Below are 17,875 nucleotides of genomic sequence, written 5' to 3' on the forward strand. Positions count from 1 at the left end.
CTGTGGAATAAATTTAATGATCAGTAATAAACTGTTTTTAACTGATACATGATGTGTCTTGCTCATGCTGAATAGAAAAACAAACATTCACATTTCATATTTATTTGCCAGGCAAAACCAAAACTTTAAGGTAAAATTTAGGGTAAAACGATTTTAGAGAATGTGTTCCACCAACACATCGCCAGAAAAATTAAACTTGCATTGCACAATTCCAATTAACGTAAAAACAAACTTTAGGTGCAAATCTGTACACATCTAGACACGTGTGATGTTTATCCGGTATTGAGAAAACCAATTAGTCCATCTTTTTCTCATTAGTTTCTTGCTCAAGTTCATGCGAATAACAGCATTTGTCTCCATATGTACATGTTCCCTAATAAAGAAAGAAAACAAAACAGCTTTGTTAGGTAAAATAGCTGTTTTAATATGTATGAATTATTGCTATAATAATTTATCACCAATTAAGGACACTTCTGATTGCTAAACCTAATTAATGAACTTATCTTATACATTAAATATTTATCACATGTTCTGGAATAAAAGTTGGATAATAATTCTTGTACTTTGAAAAATTTAAAAGAAATTTTAATTTAAATTCAATTTAAATTCTCAAATACTGACTAGTTTGGTAACAACAGCTAATAAAGCAACTCTCAGTGTTCCAATGATTCTGAAAACACTACATATATTGTAGTCAAGTGGACGTACCTTTCGAAACTTCTTACAGGGCAAGCTCTTGAGTTGAGAGGAGTCTGTGATCGGTTTCTTTCTTTTACCCTGAAACTGTTTTCTTTTGTCCTCCAGCTCAGAAGAGATTCCTCCACTAAATACAAAAAAAAGATGATTTACACTTTTAAGGTCAGCTAAAAGATTTTGCCAATGGTTTAACAAAAGAGCATTAGCAATATGACCCACCCAGCTTTGGCACGTGCTTTTGGTCCCCAGTTGGCCTGTGGGTTCTCCTGGAAGCGTGTGAGGTGACGTTTTCGTGATTGAGGGTTTGCATCTTCTCTGATTTCAAAGCAGGCTTGAAGACTACATGAGAGAATATGATGATTAACGGTAATTGAGTTGTATATTCAACTAAAACTAAATTCAACTGCAATTCAACTAAACTAAAAGGTACAGCAGTATACACAACAGGGATTTTAATATCAAATAACCAGATGAATTCAATATTAGGCATTTGATCCTTACGTTGGCTCTGCGGAGAGAATGCGGTGAGCAGGACTGGTTTCTGATAACCGCTCTCTCTTCACAGGGTTGGACTTTTCCTAAAGTATAAACAAACAGAGAAACTACATTAGAAAATAAAGCATCCTTGTGAGAACGTTTGGGGAAGTTCTTAAGAGTGTATGGTGGCCACTTACCCAGCAGCGAATGATATCCCATAACACCCCAGCAGGAGCATCGGTCTTCACTGCATTTTTACAGGCGTGAGAGAGAGACACTCTGTACCCAGCATGCAGGAGAGCTGACCTACACAACAGGAACAAAGTGAGGACACCCTCCATTGAAAGTCTATTGACCCAAAACTCTTTGACGCTTCAAAATGTTCATAAAGAAATTGTAAAATAAATCCATATGAAGTGAGCGGTTTAATCCAAGTATTCTGAAGAGGTACAATCATTTTGTACAACGAAAAGATTAAATTTATGCTTTTATTCACATAAAGGGTGAAAAGACTTTCAATGGAGGGATTTCATTAAAAATATCTTCATTAGTCTTCCGAAGTTGAATGAAAGTCTTGTGGGTTTAGAATGATTTGAGGGTGAGTAAATGACAGAATTTTCATTTGTGGGTGAACTATGCCTTTCATTATAAAAAACAAACACATTCTTACAGACTTTTGAACAGTAGCATATAATGCAGGTTGTATATGTTGTATTGAGTTTACCTGAACTGCAGCATGGGCGGCGTGTTACAGTGAACTGTGCTGCTCAAATGATCTAAAACATAATACAGAGGAACATCCTGCAGCTCCTGAAACACACAACTCACACTATTAGCACTCATTCGCTAATCAGAGAACCTAAACTGTTATTGCTTGGAGACATTTAACATGTTCTAATCATGCTGATGATTCTTACTATGAACTTTATTAATGACTGACCTCGGTCACCATGCTAAGCACCCCCTCGATCCGCTTGGACGTTCTGAAGCGGGTGGGGTTCCCTGAAATGGCACCCAGAACTTTCTGAACAAATTTAATGTCATGAATAGGCTCCGCCCAGATGGGACCGCCCAACTACAAAAACAGAGACAGGAACAAAGAAATCAAAACAAAAAGTTCATGGTTAATATGTACTGTAATATGTCAGTTGTTTTTATACAGTAATGTACTGATATTACAATTCTGGTCGATATGATAAGATAATAATGCTATCGCACAATTACATGTCCAATATTGGCTGATTCATATCCAATATCAACTGGTACTGATATATTAAAAAAAAAAAAAAGTGTATAAAATCAGCAGACAACAACATGGTATATGGGTAGGGATTCATGATATATCAGTACCAACTAATAAAACATCAAAGGAATATTATACTTTGTTTGTATACACATAAGAGGAGATATTAACAGTTCATACCTGGTGCCTCTGCCTACAGTGTTCACAGTTAGGCCCTACTGGTGGTCCAGTGGCTGCCGAATATTTCATACTGTAACAAACATATAAATACACTTACTGAAACACATAATGATAATGATAGTACAGAAGCATTGAGAAAAAGCAAAAAGATAAATCATAGAAGTAGAAATACTCACTGTTTACCTTGGCTCATCTTCTTCCCCATCCTCTGCAGATGAAACGCACCACAGCCGACACAGTTATACAGCAGCGCATGCTTACTGTGAAATGCACACAGATACCTGGACTTACTAATAACATAATACATTTCCGTAAAAAAGTTTGGGGTCTGTTCAATTTTTTTACATATTTGAAAGAAGTCTTTTATGCTTACACGCTGAATTTATTTAGGAAAATATAGTCAAATCTGTAAATTTCTGAAATATTATGACGATTTGAAATACTATTTCAATATATTTTAAAATGCAATTTATTCCTGTGATGGCAAAGCTGAATTTTCAGCAGCCATTACTACAGGATTCATTACTTTTCAGGATTCTTTGATGAATGAAATGTTAAACAGCATCTATCTGAAATTTATTTTTTTTGTAACATCATAAATATCTTTACTGTATTCATTTCTTACTGCATTTTTTCGTGTATGATTACTAGCAGCTATTTTATCTCTATATATGTAGATGGAGTAAACTGTGTTACCTTGCAGAGTTTTTGACCACGGCCTGGCCTGTTTTGACTCTGACGAATACACGAATGTAGAAATCCACACTCACGCTCAAGAGAGGTTCAATGTAGCGCTGATACACAGCTGCTCTCTGATCTAAACTGTGCAGAATTATACGCAGAGCCTAGAATCAAAAGCAAAAAGCTAAAAAAGATTAAGACGATGTTATGATGTTATGATATGAGTTTCCTTCATTCCATCCATTCACAAACAGCAGTGAGCCCATCTTACCATCTCATGACAGTATCTGGACTTGATGGACATAGAGCCATATTTGCTGTAGCAGGTCTCCCCGCTATTTCCAGCCATTACAGCCATGTCCGTACACGTGATGCAAAGCAACCCTGACAATGAGAAAGCGAGATTACTGTATATGTACTGTATATTGTATATGTGCTAAATAAATTCAGAATGTGCATGTTAAAGAACAGCGACAGACTCACCACCCTCACTGACAGCCTGCACAGCTGCGTCCAGAAATGGAGACGGGCTGCCATAGGGGTCAAGATCAATAACATCATAGCGTTCCTTCTTCCCTCTGGCCTCATACATCACCATACTGGAAAGACGTTGTTATACCAGGATTTAGGATGTAACAGAATTTATTCATTTCAATTCAATTCATTTTTCGATAATTGGGGAAAAAGTCAATATTAAGATAAAAAAAACTTAAAAATTAGGAATGAAATACTAAAATTACTAAAAAAGAATTAAGTTTAAAATTACAGAAATAGAAAATGAAAACTGAAAATCTAAAAATTACAGTCAATTCATATATTAATATTTATAATATATTAATATACAATTTAAAAATATAAATATTATATAAATAAAGACATACTTTAGTTGTCAATGCATGTTTGTGAGTGTATAAGCAAAATAGTGGAATAACCAAACAGTGGAGTTTGTGCTCTGACCTGGCATCTCTTTGCCTGGCTTGCAGTATGTGGGACACATTGTTGTGTTGAGCATTGCGGGCGATCAGGGCAGCAGCTTTAGCAGAGTAATCATTAGCAGTGATGCTCTTCAGGCCAGGGACCTCCAGAGCAAAACGTACAGAACGCAGGCCTGATGCCGCCAAACCCTCCAGCACACGCAGACCTTGCTAGAGCAGAAAAGAGAGATACATTACTTGACATTTATTTATTTGGCAGACAGTTTTAGCCAAAGTGATTTACAAACATGGGGGAAAAAAACAAGACTTATATGAGTCACAGTAGAATACTTGCAAGACAATTTGAAAACATCAGTATTGTAAAATACTATTACATAATTTCAATGATTTTTGACTAAAATTACTTATTACTTAATAAAATAAATAAATAAATAAATTATATAACACACACACACACACACACACACACACACACTCACATACCTGTAGGTTTATTTATACATACTGAGAACTAATTCACATAAAAAAAAATGTTAAGAAATAAAACTGAAATAAAATATACAATGAAAAACTTACAAAAACGTACACAAAAATTAGAAATGCTGCCATGGCCATTAAAAGAAAGTTTAAGTACTACAATTACTAAAACTGAAATAAATAATAACAAACAAACTAATTAATTAAAAACTATCTAATACACATGACAAGAATACATTACAAAATTACTAAAACTAAAATTAAAATGTAAAGCGAAAATAAAGCTAATTCAAAATATTAACAAATACTATAATAGAATATACATAATGATTCAAACACTGGTAATTGGCCCACACACAGACCTCACATCTTTCCCCTACAGATGCAGTGATGAACTCTTTCTTGTCACCCTCTTCTTCCTTTTGCCGCTCTTTTTCAGGCTGTTCTGATGCTTCCTGGTCCTCTGTTCCATTCTTCTCCTCAGAGAGTCGAACCACAACTCGATCTTTCTCACCCGGGACCAGGATCCGGACGCCCCTCTGAGCCAGATGCTCCCTGGCAAACTCTGTGATCACCGCACATCTGATCAAAGAAGGTATATGGGAAGTTTAATGGCAAGATTAGAAAACAAAACATCACGAGACGTCACACTGGATGGCGTACTCACGTTAAATCTCGGTTGAACTCCTGCACAGGGTTGTAGAACACCTCATTAGCACTTGGGAATAAAATGGCAGCCTTTCCCTCCCTGACAACTGTCTCCCCTGGTAAAAGCCCAGGTTCTGTAGACGAGGTCTGACTGCTTTCTGTAGAGCTGGAGGGATTTGTGTCTTCCATTGGTACTGCTGTGGTAGCACTGTCTGCACCTGCACTGGTGGTGTCCTGGGATTCTTCAGGTTCTTTCTTGCCGTCCATCCTGAATGTTTTGAAGACACTGTGTCCTGTAGTAAGGGTCTGAAGGAAGGATATTCTCTTCTTAGGAAATGCTAAAGACAAACCAGGACACCCAAAGGATGCCTGAAGTATATTTCTTGCTAACATCTACCAAAAGACAGCCTTGTGACCTGTCAACACAAAACTGGTTTTAGTTAAGAAGCGCTTACAATCTCTTACATGATATATCAATTTAAAAACAAAAAACAAATACAAGGGTTCCCACACCTTTTGACATTGTTTATGTATATAACATCAAAATGTCCATCTGATTTTTTTGACTACTCATAAAAACTATATGACCTAATTCTAAATTTAAGATAAATGTCAACTTCACATACACAATGTAACTAGCCACGGTAGCATTAAAATGTATCTCGCCTACCAACTTACCGCTGATTATCCTTCCTAAAAGATGCTTTAGTTAAGCCATAGCAAAACATTCACGAACAAAAACAAATCAGATCGCAAAATGTACGCTAACGCAGAGTCCTGTCAACTGTTAGCTTAAGTGTTTTCAATGAAAATTCACGTGTAGCTCATGCCGTATGTCAACTACGGAAGCCTTGTAGCACTAAAAGCCTGACAGAGACGCCAGGCACTGCGCACGCGCAACTGTAAAAGAGGGTAATTTAGAAAGGTTCTCTCAGTGGAGTTTTCTCTCTTTCTTTATAAATAATAATAATAAAAGAGGCTCACAGCAGTACTGAATGTTGGAATAACTTTTCCTCTTTTAAAAGTCGTTTTGGAAATATGCTAAATGTAAAAGTAAACAGTGTCAGAATATCATAATACATAATATTATCATTTTATTTTATATTGCTATTTTTATTATTGTTGACGTTACGGACTCTTATTTTTTTTAGTCTGTGTGCTTGTTTATGCTTTTGTAACATTGCATCAAACAAAACCTTTTGAAATTGAATGCCAGTAATTAGTGACCAGTAAATACACAATGAAGAAAAACAAGTGTAAATTTACCATTTAATAAACATACTAATTTTTCTAAATCGGGTATTATATTGTTGTCATTCACAGTATATTTAATTGAATTGTCATTATTATTATCAACACTGTAAAGTGGTTAATATAAATAAAATTAAATAAAAATTCTGAGTTGGGAAATAAGTTTGTAGTAGACCACAATATTATAACTGTTCTTTGATCTCTGATGCAGCCTTAAACGTTGCAGTTGTCAAGATAGATTGTATATTTAACCATTTTCTTAAATTTACATTTCTATATTCATCATTTGATATTTAATATTTAACATAAATTCCATAAATACGTTTTCTACGTAAAGTATGCCTTCTCTGTGCAGCATTATTGTCGTGGTATACATACCTCTACAGATGCTCCTTCTGTACAAATGGCACATTCGATCTAATAATCTAATCTAGTCACGCTCTATAAACACTATGCGCCATATAATTTGACCCCATTAGAGCGACGTGATGGACATATTTTGGAGGCGTTTAGTGCAACAACTTCTCCAGTGCGCCATGCAGAGTTGAGTTGGCATGCTGTGCGCGTAGCACCCAGACCCCTCTAGGGCTTCACCGGAGTCTAGACGCTCCACACAGCTCACTTTGCCCTCACTGCCGCACGCTCAACCACGGCCGCCTCGCGCACTGACTCAACGGAGAGCGCGCGGCACGACTCGCACGCATCGGCATTCAGACAGCTTTCTTTCATTCGGTCTGTGTGATCGGTGACTCTGTGCTCTAAACCGGGTGACAGAATGATACACCCCTCGATAATTCTGTGCTCGGGCGTCTTGCCTGTGCGTTCACGGTGAATGGCTGCGCGTAGAGAGAAATAGTCTGATTCCTCCATTGAAACACTTTCCAGCAGATCGCAAGCGAGGGGTGAGTATTTTAACGCATGCACGAGCGGTTAGCGCCACTTTAAATGGGGTCAGGGGGCAACCTCGTGGGTTGAACAAGGGGGTTGCATTTAGTTATTGTTGTGGCACGGGGCAATTGAGAAAGATTTGGGGGGATTTTTGGATAGGGGTATTGTTTTGTGAAGGTGTGCGATTGCTTTAGAGGGGGGAGGGGTTTGCAAAACTTTAACCACTTCAATTACTTGCTGCCGAGAGCTTGATTTATGTTGCATCAATGCGTCCATCTATATTTTCCAACTTTTTAGCCATGCATAACATCGCTTGCATTGTTAGCACGTTTTTCTGTACGATTTGAGGATTCATACTGGAGGAGGACATTAATGTGCATTGCTTTAGACGTCAAGTAGTAAATGGTGTCTTGTCTCGCGGATCAGCCTGACTCGCCCCCAGTTGCTGCATTTGTCCCGGGATGACCTGTTGATGTCGGGAAAAGATGGTGTCGAGACCCCCTTCCTCTTCCTCCAAAATGGAGTAGAATTTAACCACAGAATATTTGATGTGAAATCCAATGATTGCGCCGCGTGCATACAAATATGACTACTTAATTTGCATGCGATTTGCAAGTATGCGGCTCTAGAACGATAATATAACAATGCATGCATATGGATGTTGCTGGGCGAAACGTTTTGGGTATAGATATCATGGTATGTGCAGGACTGTAGCTCAGCCCGACATTGCATATCATTACACTGGCACCGAGGGGGCGAGAGAAACGGATGTGCGCTCCTCAATTATTCATCTATCTGACTATTTTGGTGACAGGAATATTTGAGGGCTGAGCAGCTTTTAGCTCTTTGGTCGCCGCATCAAGTTTGGAAACCAGGCAATTGGGGAATTATTTCTCATTTTTCTGACCCCCGGGGCCCGTGCCAACCCGGAGCTCGTGTCCAGCTGGGCAGCGGTGCGGGCGCACACACTCACCGGGTACCGCAGCCCTGCCGCGGCCGCCCACATCACAGAACACCGGCGCCCGCCTTTAACGGTGAGATTGCAAACTATTGTTAATTTATTACCTTAATGTTTTTAAATTAAAACTGTTGTTATTATGCCATTCTGAAATAGTGCTGTGCGAGTGATACAAAGCAAACAGTCTGAATTAAAGTGAATTAAACGGCATTCTAGCTGCATCCTGAAGCTGAAATCACATTATCGACAATCGAAAATACTAGTTTATTCTTAAGCCCTATTCGCACGGGATAAGTATTATCTAGGGACCTCGTGTGATTTAGAAATTATTAATATTATTTTTAGACCAAGTTTATAATAATTTTTGATATGTTTCTTAAATGTGATTGCTATTGGCTAAAGGACTAGCTTTAACACTTTAAACTACGATGGTGCAATCCGAAAACTAACTATTTCCAAAATGGCATATTTACTGCAGTTACTGTTAGTGCTGATAATAAATTCATATTTATATTACATTTTCTTTAAACAGCATAAGAATCTTTCTGACATGTAAATTTTACATTTTTAAAATGGAAGTGGTGAAGTGGTGACTACTAGTTATTAAAGTTTTATATATATATATATATATATATATATATATATATATATATATATATATATATATATATATATATATATATATATATATATATATATATATATATATATATATATATATATATATATATATATATATATATATATATATATATATATATATATATATATATATATATATATATATATATATATATATATATATATATATATATATATATATATATATATATATATATATATATATATATATATATATATATATATATATATATATGAGAAAAATAGGTAAAATGAATACAATTAAAATAAATCCATTGTAACCTTTTGAGTTAAAATATAATTTTATGAAATAAAAATATTCTATCTATCTATCTATCTATCTATCTATCTATCTATCTCATGAAATGGTATTATAGGCCTATAGGTTAAAAGGAGTATAGTTGTATAAACGGATGTTTCTTTGAAAACAAGTAGAGGTTTTGTAACTGAGCAAAACCGTGCTGTTCTGCCAGACGAATCTTTGATCTGCTTGCTTTAACCTCCTGACCGACCTTTGTACAAAGACACAAAGCAAGAAGGTGGAGTGAAATTACTCAGAACACCATTAGTGGGGATTTTTGATTAAACTGTAAGGTACTTTTCAGTAGCTTTGTCTTATTACTCAATAAAAAGATCCTGTGATGATGAACACAGAACTTTTGGTAGTTAAGAATTGTTAAAAATTTTTGTGAGGTACATTTATACAAGTGTTGAGTTAATCTATATTGCATTATATATTTAATGATTTAGCTGACACTTTTGTCCAAAGCGACTTAGAAATGAGGAATACAACAAGCGATTTATCATAATCATGATGAGGCAATAACACGAGAAGTGCTGGCATTACGAAGTTTCGAACATTGTTCAGAAAAGTACAAGTTAGAAGTTAGATAAAGGAGGGACAGGAATAGTGAAAGCATAGAAAGTGAAGCAGGATGCAGGTTAAGTGCTCATTAGCAGAAGGATTGAACACAAGTAAACAATGCGTATGAAAGTAACTGCACTTAAGTTTGAGTGTTGTTGGTCACACAGAGTACATACAGATATAAAGTGCAACCAGAAACCTCAAAATCTCAAACAGGTTGGATAGCATAATACAGGATGACATAGTCCTAATTGGCTGATATATGACCCCTAGATAGTCATTGCATCAGGGATGTGCTCTAATTTTCTGTTAAAGAATATTTATTGAACCACTTCCTGTGTGCCATCTGTTCATCTTTTGCTTCTATAAAGGATTTTGTTTGTTGGAAAGTACGTGTTGACCTTTGGCTTAAGAGCAGAGAGTATTTGTATGATCCTAAAAAGAATAGACTGTAGTATTATAAATTGTTTATGACCCATAGATAGCCTCTGGATGGTTTTGTTCATTGTCTAATTTCCTGGGGAAAATGTATGCATTTTCTGTTTCTACACTCTTAAAAATAAAGGTGCTTCAAAAGGTTCTTCAAGCGATGCCATAGAAGAACCATTTTTGGTTCCACAAAGAACCATTCAGTCAAAGGTTCTTTAAAGAACCATCTCTTTCTTACCTTTTTGTAATCTGAAGAACCTTCTTTCGCCACAAAGAACCTTTTGTCAAACAGAAAGGTTCTTCAGATGTTAAAGGTTCTTTATAGAACCATTTAGACAAAAAGGTTCTTCTATGGCATCGTGAAGCACCTTTATTTTTAAGAGTGTATGTTATGGACTTGACAGTCATGGGATGTTATTTATGAGACTGCATGCACTGACCTTGGAGTTAGAAAGTTAGAACAGCGAGAACCACTATGTCCCCATTGTTTCATAAGAGTAGATGATGATAAACTGCAAGTGTGTGTGTGGTGATTCCAGAAATCATTAAAGCTTTATTTAATAGTCACATTGTTAATTTAGGTAAGACAATTTTTGTGAATCTTTTTTTCACTACAGAAATGTTTCTGCGCTATCATTCAAAAGTGATCAGAATTGACTGTAAAGGCGTTTATAATGTTACAATTTACATATTTTTATTTCAAATAAATGCTGTTGTTCTTTTGAACTTTATATTCATAAAATTATCCTGAAAAAATCTATCATTTTTTTCTTCTTTTTTTTTTTACAAAAATGCACAAATGTTTTCAGCATAGATAATATGAATAATTATCTTTTGAGCAGCAAGTCAGCATATTAAAATGATTCTGAATGATTTTGATGTGACACTGAAAAAAACTGTGGAGTAATGGCTGCTGAAAATTCAGCTTTGCAACCACAGAAATAAATTATATTCTTTAAATATATTAAAATAGAAAAGTTATTTTAAACATAAACAATATTAGTGCTTTTACTGTATTTTCAGTCAAATCAATACAGTCTTGATGAACATTAGAGACTTAACACTAAAAACACTAAAAAATCTAACCAAACCCATACTTTTGAACGGTAGATGTGTATCTACGCATACCGTTTTTGTGTCCTATAAAGTCATCTTGTGGAAACATTTTTTGATTATTTTGAAAATAGAACTTAATATTTTTAGCCCATTGTTTTCTTAAAAACAATGTTTAATTATGTTTATTAATGTATGAATATACCTGTCCTCATATTCCATTGGTAAGCATTTCAGGAATCTGCACACTTTTTCACATTTTCCTCTGTGTTGGAATTTTGGTGGGAAAATTGATTGAATTCTGCAAAATAAACACCCGATGCGTGGAACTGAGTAGGAATTTGAATGACAAGTTGAATTTTGTGGAAATCTGAAGATATTTTTGCACCCATCTGTAGGCGTGGATTCTGTACAGGCCCTGCCCATTTGTCATTATTATAAGAACTCTGGTAAAATAATTTAGAATTTTTCACCTTAGTTCTAAAGTGTTTTGTGTTTTCTTTTTCCACAGACTCTGTAGTACTGGGCTTTACGATATGGCTCAGATGCTGCAGATGGCGATTCCCAACTTTGGCAACAATGTCTTGGAGTGTCTTAATGAGCAGAGACTTCAGGGACTGTACTGTGATGTGTCAGTGGTGGTGAAGGGTCACGCATTTAAAGCCCACCGGGCAGTGCTGGCTGCCAGCAGCTCCTACTTTCGAGATTTGTTCAACTCTGGAAGTAAGAGCTCTGTCGTGGAGTTACCACCAGCGGTCCAGCCTCAGAGCTTCCAGCAGATCCTTTCCTTCTGTTACACTGGCCGACTTAGCATGAACTTGGGCGATCAGTTTCTCTTAATGTACACAGCAGGATTCCTGCAGATTCAGCAGATTATGGAAAAAGGCACAGAGTTCTTCCTAAAGGTCAGCTCACCAAGTTGTGACTCACAGGGTCTTCACACAGAAGAAACACCACCCTCAGAACCCCAGAGCCCCGTTACTCAAACTGGGAGTGGTACAGTAGGAGGGGGTGCGGTTGCCACTGCAACGGCTCGAACTGCTTCCTGCCTAACGCCCCTTCCTTTGGTGTCAAGGGTGAAGACAGAGCAGCAACCTCAAGCCCAGCAGTCCCAACAAGAATCATCATCATATTCAGTGGTTTGCACTCCAGTTGCTAAGCGTCTTTGGGAGGGAGGTAGCCGTGAAGGAGGTGGAGGATCAGGAGGAGGGGGAGGTATGAGGAAAGCAGCCCGCTATTCACAGGAAGTGGCACGGGGCACGGGAGGGGCACCGCCTCAAAGTGCAGCCTTATTGGGTGGAAGCGGTAATAGCAACAACAACAGCAACAACAATAACAACAACAGCAGTAACATGCCAGAAGGCACCAGCCCAGGCACCCCCAGCATGTACACCAGTGACTCGCCAATCTCTTACCACGATGATGATGAAGAAGAGGAAATCACAGACGAAACAACTGAAGAACAGTACAGACAGATCTGTAATATGTACACTATGTACAGCATGTTGAATGTAGGGGCAACAGGTAAGAATAGTTGAACTAAAATTTGATTTCATTGATAGGTTGCTGATACTTATCAAGTAAATTTATTAACTGACACTTCTGAACACCACATTGTGATAAGAGACTTTAGTATGTTGTAAAATTGTGGGAAATAAATTGGGCCAAGTATCGAGCCCTGAGGAACTCCATCAATAGGATTATTGAAAAGTAATCATACAGACAACAAACCAAACAAAGCTCATTTGCTTTGCTTTGTAGACCTTTTTTAAACATTTTTAAAATACAGTTTTATTGTTATTAAGAAAAGTCAAAATTACTAATATACTCTAAACAATAGGTTAAACTTAGGTTTAAACAATAGGTTATAATTGTTTCATCATTGCTCCTCCATTCACTTTCCCCCAAAAAAATGAATTCAAAGCAAAATATATAAGTTTGTTTATTTAAAATGTATTTAGTTTATGTAATTTTTAAAAATATATTTGTTTATCTTTTTAGCTATTTATCTGCAGATTTATAGGCCGTTTAGGGTCAATATATGTTTTTTTATTTTAAAATATCTCTCTCCCTTTGTAATACTGGTTCAGCCAGCGAACGAGTGGAGTCACTACCAGACCACCTCACAGTTGAATCAAGGGGAAGAGGAGTTCGAGGGAGGCAAGATCTGGCCTCTCTTACAGAATAAATTCAAAACAAAATATATATAAAAAAGCACGTACAAGAAAACATATTTGCAAAAAAATAAAAAACCTCAGAGGGAGATAAATTCATTTTACATGTATATTAAATATCTTTTTAGTTATTTATCTGCAGCTTTATAGGCTGTTTAGAGCGAATATATTGTTTTTTATTTTAAAATATCTCTCCCCCATTGTAATCTTGGTTCAGCCAGCGAACGAGTGGAATCACTACCAGACCACCTCACAGTTGAATCAAGGGGAAGAGGAGTTCGAGTGAGGCAAGATCTGGCCTCTCTTCCCACTGAGCTCATTGCACAGATCGGAAACCGCTGTCATTCTAAACTCTATGAAGAAGGTGACCCTGCTGAGAAACTGGAGCTAGTAACAGGCACCAGTGTATTTATTTCACGTGCTCAGCTGATGAACTGCCACGTTAGTGCAGGCACACGCCACAAAGTGTTGCTCAGGCGGCTCCAAAAAAAAATTGTCATGATTTACCCACCCTTATGACTTCCTTTTGCCAGAATGGAGATATTTAGCATAATGTCAAAGTTGCTCTTTTCCATACAGTGAAAGTTAATTGTCATAGAGGTTTGGAATGATATGAGGGTGACTAAATGATGCCAAAATGTTCATTTCTTGAGTGAACTAGCTCTTTAAAAGTAAAAATGTAAAATGAAGTTATTAATGGAAAATCGACCGATTATTTTAGGGTTTTAAAAAGTTACTTTTTTTAAGACCACAAAACAGTCCACAAAAAACTCGGTTTGCTGAACAGTTTTCTTGGTTTTTAATCCCAGTTGCTCTTGGAAATTACAGGTCAGATTTGTATGTGTTCCTTTTAAAGTGTATCATCCTTCTTTATTTTTCCTGTAGAAGCACTCTTGCAAACAGCTGTGGGACAGGCATCCGGTCCTCCACAAATGACCCCAACCGCAAGCCACTCGACAGTCGGATTCTCCATGCTGTTAAGTGTAAGTTGTGGTAAAAGCAGTTTTATCTACTTTAAGTTTTCAAACATCATTCAAAATAGCTGTGTAAAAAGTGCATGATAAACTAAACTAACTTCTTTTTTTGTTCTCTTTATCTCTAGTTTACTGCCAGAACTTTGCTCCTAGTTTCAAAGAGAGTGAAATGAACGCGATCGCTGCAGACATGTGCACTAATGCACGCCGCGTAGTACGCAAGAGCTGGATTCCGAAACTGAAGATCCTGATGGCAGAAAGTGACGCTTATGCCAACTTTCTTCCGGACGCTTCCAAATTGGAGTCTGATGGCTTGGCTGTGGAGCATGCTTTTGAAACAGGATCCCTAGAAGGTGGTACAGCCTCTGAATCTGGCCAGTCATCTGCAGATGCCCTGCAAGGTGTGAGCGGGGAGGGTAACAGCTTGTTTTAGTGAGTAACACTACCATAGTTCAGCTATTCATTCCTCTTCCACTCCTCCATTGCATCCCAGTCTCACCTTGGGCGTTGATGTCATTTGGGAGCAATGAAGTGTATCTTTATGAAGACTGTTGTTGAATCTCACTTCAGAAACTGGTACTTTTTATTTCCTTGTAGATTTTATTTCCTTGAGGCCCTCCTTGTCATACTGCAGAAACACATTCCTGAAGAGGAGGGTACTATAGGTATATTTGGGATGAGCGGAAGGGGAAATGGTGTCTGGAAGCTCCTATCCAGTCTGAAAACACTGTCTTGATTCTGAATATCTTTTTGGAGAATCCAGAAAGTTAATGTTGCTGGACATAAGATTGTATTCATCTGTTAATATTTAGTGGCTGTGTACTTGCTTTCTGGACCCCATTTCCTCTTTCTGCACAAACACCCTGAGACACCTTTACTTTTTTTCTTTTAAATTAAATTTTCTTTTTATCTGAACAACATTTGTAATTTTTTTTTCTTTTTGCCAACTATTCAACTTTTTGTCTTGCCAAGTATCCCAAGAGAGGCAATGTGTCATTTATGAATGTAATGAATTTGTAAGAGGCAATACTGTTGAGTTTTGATAGAGAGAGTCTGTGCAAGATTCTCACCTTTTGATCAACGAATAGTGAATTGTTCTCCACATGTTTTTGCATTATTTTAATCATTTTATTTTGGTATATTACCAAGGCTTGATATTGTTACTTTGGTTTATTTTAATCAAATCGGCACGAGTTTTTACTGTCAAATATCTCCAAAGCAAATCCCAAAACACTCCTACAAACTTAAAAATCATTAAGGCCTTTTAAATTTGTCTTTCTGTACTTAGTAGTTTTGTACGACACATGACGTAGGACTGGCGTCTGTGTGTTGTGTAAATGAGTGTGTATGGAGGCTGTAGTATTTGATGTGCTGTATCTCACAGTTGACTGCTTCATGCACCGATCGCACAAGCGTGGTGCATGCTGCCGCATGGCGCATTCTGACATACTACGCCTCAGCGCCTCTGACAGAGATGCACTAAACGCTCTGATGAGTGCAGTATTAGAGATTGGCACTGAACAGGCATCAGTGCCCTAGCTACGGTGGTTCTGAACCACTAAAGACCATTCTGAGAGTGGAAGCTGTTTTTTTTTTTAATGCGGATTTGAAAAGTCCGTTTTAATTGTCTCTTGATGGCTTTCGGGTTTTAGAAAGAGTAGTTCTTGAAGTCTGTAATGCTAATGAAGAGCTGTTGTAATCACAGGTTTGGAGATGAAAGTGACCATGTCATTTAAAGTGTAGTTGCACTCTTAAAATATTTAAGGATGTGTTAAAATTAGATTCCCAAAGTATGACCTGCATCTTCAGGTGTTTTAAGCACACTTATGTCATGAAATGTGGACTGTATTGTTTGAATTTTTGATTATGGCTGAAGAAAGGCTATGATTGGACAAGATAATCTCAGTCCAAAAGAGTAAAATAAGTTTTAACCTAAAAACTAAATTATTTACACACAACCGTGTTATTTGTGGGTTTTAAAGGGGTGGTTCAGTGTTTGTTTTCTAGGCTTGATTGTGTTTATGGGGTGCAGTCTAACACGTGTTAATGCTTCGTTTTTTTAAAAAACGCATTATATTTTCACATAATTTCACATTATTTTTTACCTTTATTCCACACCGCTCTGTCCCTTCTCTGAGAAATGCGCTGATCAATTTTCTGCTTTTATGAAGCCCCTCCCTCAGAAATAGGCGGTGGGCTCTGATTGGTTAGCTAGCCCAGTGTGTTGTGATTGGCTAAACCACCTCTAGTGCGCGTCTAAACGTCCAGCCCCTCTCCTCAACGGCATGTGCTCTGGTTGTATTGTGAACAAAGGCCGTCGTTAATATCTGAAAATATAATATCAGTTTGAGCCTGATTGAGAAGCAGAGGATATTATTGAAGAGGATCGTGCAGAACCTGTGCAAGCACGGCTTTTAATGGTAGGCCTATGTTTTTTGTTTGTTGTTGTCTCATACTTTTAGATATGCTGTTATTTGTAAATGCTACTGCTTATGTTAGCTTTTAATATCCTGATTAAAGCTTTAATACAGTACGGCAACTGTACGCGGGTCCATGTTTAATGCTTCTCATAGCTATGTGAAAATAAGTGTAGAATTGTAACAGTTCATTGCTGGAGCTGTGGAAGTTAGTGGGTAAGCACTAGGGCTGCACGATTAATCGCATGCGATATTTAACGCGCATCTTGTCAGAAAGCCGGTTCTGTAATCAGCGGTAAATCTCCATCACCTGCGGGCTTTCACATTGAGCAGCATTAACTACACAGAGCCGTTGTTCACTGATGAGCAGCGCAAAAAATCGCGTTAAATATCGCATGCGATTAATCGTGCAGCCCTAGTAAGCACTATCACTTGCTGAATGAGAGAGAGAGAGAGAGAGATGCAGAGCATTTGCAGAGTAGGGGGACACGAGGAACATTATTAAGAACCGCTGCTTTAGAACATTGATTTTGAAACTTGTGAATCCATTAGAAACGTTAGAAGACAGAATCGCGATTCATATATGAATAGATTTTTACGTGCACCTCTAGTTTTCTCTTCCTCTTCTCTAAAGCAGCGCAGCATGGCCTCTCCCCCTTTGCTGCCTTTTCCCGAGGGCGGGGATTTTCTGGGTTTGTGATGTCACGAACCCGGCAAGTAACTTGTTGTAGTCCCTACCAGCCGTTTTTGTAGGCCAGCATGGCCTTGCTGCCTTTTCCCGAGGGCGGGGTTTATCTGGGTTTGTGATGTCACGAACCCAGGAAGCCCAGGAAGTTAGTCCCTACCAGCCGTTTTTGTAGGCATTAAACTGACAGAATTTTAAAAGA

At 37.3% G+C, this 17,875-nt stretch overlaps 2 protein-coding genes across 6 annotated transcripts; one reads left to right on the plus strand and one right to left on the minus strand.

The window, feature by feature from the left end:
• Nucleotides 1-4: 4 nt before the first annotated feature.
• Nucleotides 5-7,489, minus strand: LOC107695061 (tRNA (guanine(26)-N(2))-dimethyltransferase-like). 5 transcript variants are annotated; one of them, XM_016494848.1, is made up of 16 exons: nucleotides 7,404-7,489; nucleotides 5,357-5,643; nucleotides 5,052-5,271; nucleotides 4,235-4,422; nucleotides 3,761-3,876; nucleotides 3,549-3,661; nucleotides 3,293-3,441; nucleotides 2,773-2,856; nucleotides 2,597-2,666; nucleotides 2,114-2,248; nucleotides 1,898-1,983; nucleotides 1,371-1,479; nucleotides 1,198-1,274; nucleotides 916-1,035; nucleotides 709-823; nucleotides 5-373 (listed from the first exon to the last, which is right to left on the minus strand). In XM_016494848.1, exons 2-16 carry the CDS (start codon nucleotides 5,602-5,604, stop codon nucleotides 296-298), a joined length of 1,908 nt encoding a protein of 635 aa, XP_016350334.1. In that variant the 5' UTR covers nucleotides 5,605-5,643; nucleotides 7,404-7,489; the 3' UTR covers nucleotides 5-295. The 5 variants fall into 5 exon arrangements, with proteins under 5 accessions (XP_016350334.1, XP_016350333.1, XP_016350332.1 ...); XM_016494847.1 differs by lacking the exon at nucleotides 7,404-7,489 and adding an exon at nucleotides 6,967-7,332; XM_016494846.1 differs by lacking the exon at nucleotides 7,404-7,489 and adding an exon at nucleotides 6,016-6,211.
• On the plus strand, nucleotides 7,421-16,517 carry LOC107695062 (nucleus accumbens-associated protein 1). Its single transcript, XM_074187039.1, is given in 5 exon segments — nucleotides 7,421-7,494; nucleotides 11,935-12,947; nucleotides 13,815-14,092; nucleotides 14,454-14,580; nucleotides 14,700-16,517. Coding segments are annotated over 5 exon segments (1,797 nt in total). The 3' UTR covers nucleotides 15,005-16,517.
• Nucleotides 16,518-17,875: the final 1,358 nt, after the last annotated feature.

This window comes from Sinocyclocheilus anshuiensis, unplaced genomic scaffold (genome assembly GCF_001515605.1).
Source record: "Sinocyclocheilus anshuiensis isolate Anshui unplaced genomic scaffold, SAMN03320099.WGS_v1.1 scaffold26, whole genome shotgun sequence".
In the NCBI taxonomy this organism is placed as follows: Eukaryota; Metazoa; Chordata; class Actinopteri; order Cypriniformes; family Cyprinidae; genus Sinocyclocheilus; species Sinocyclocheilus anshuiensis.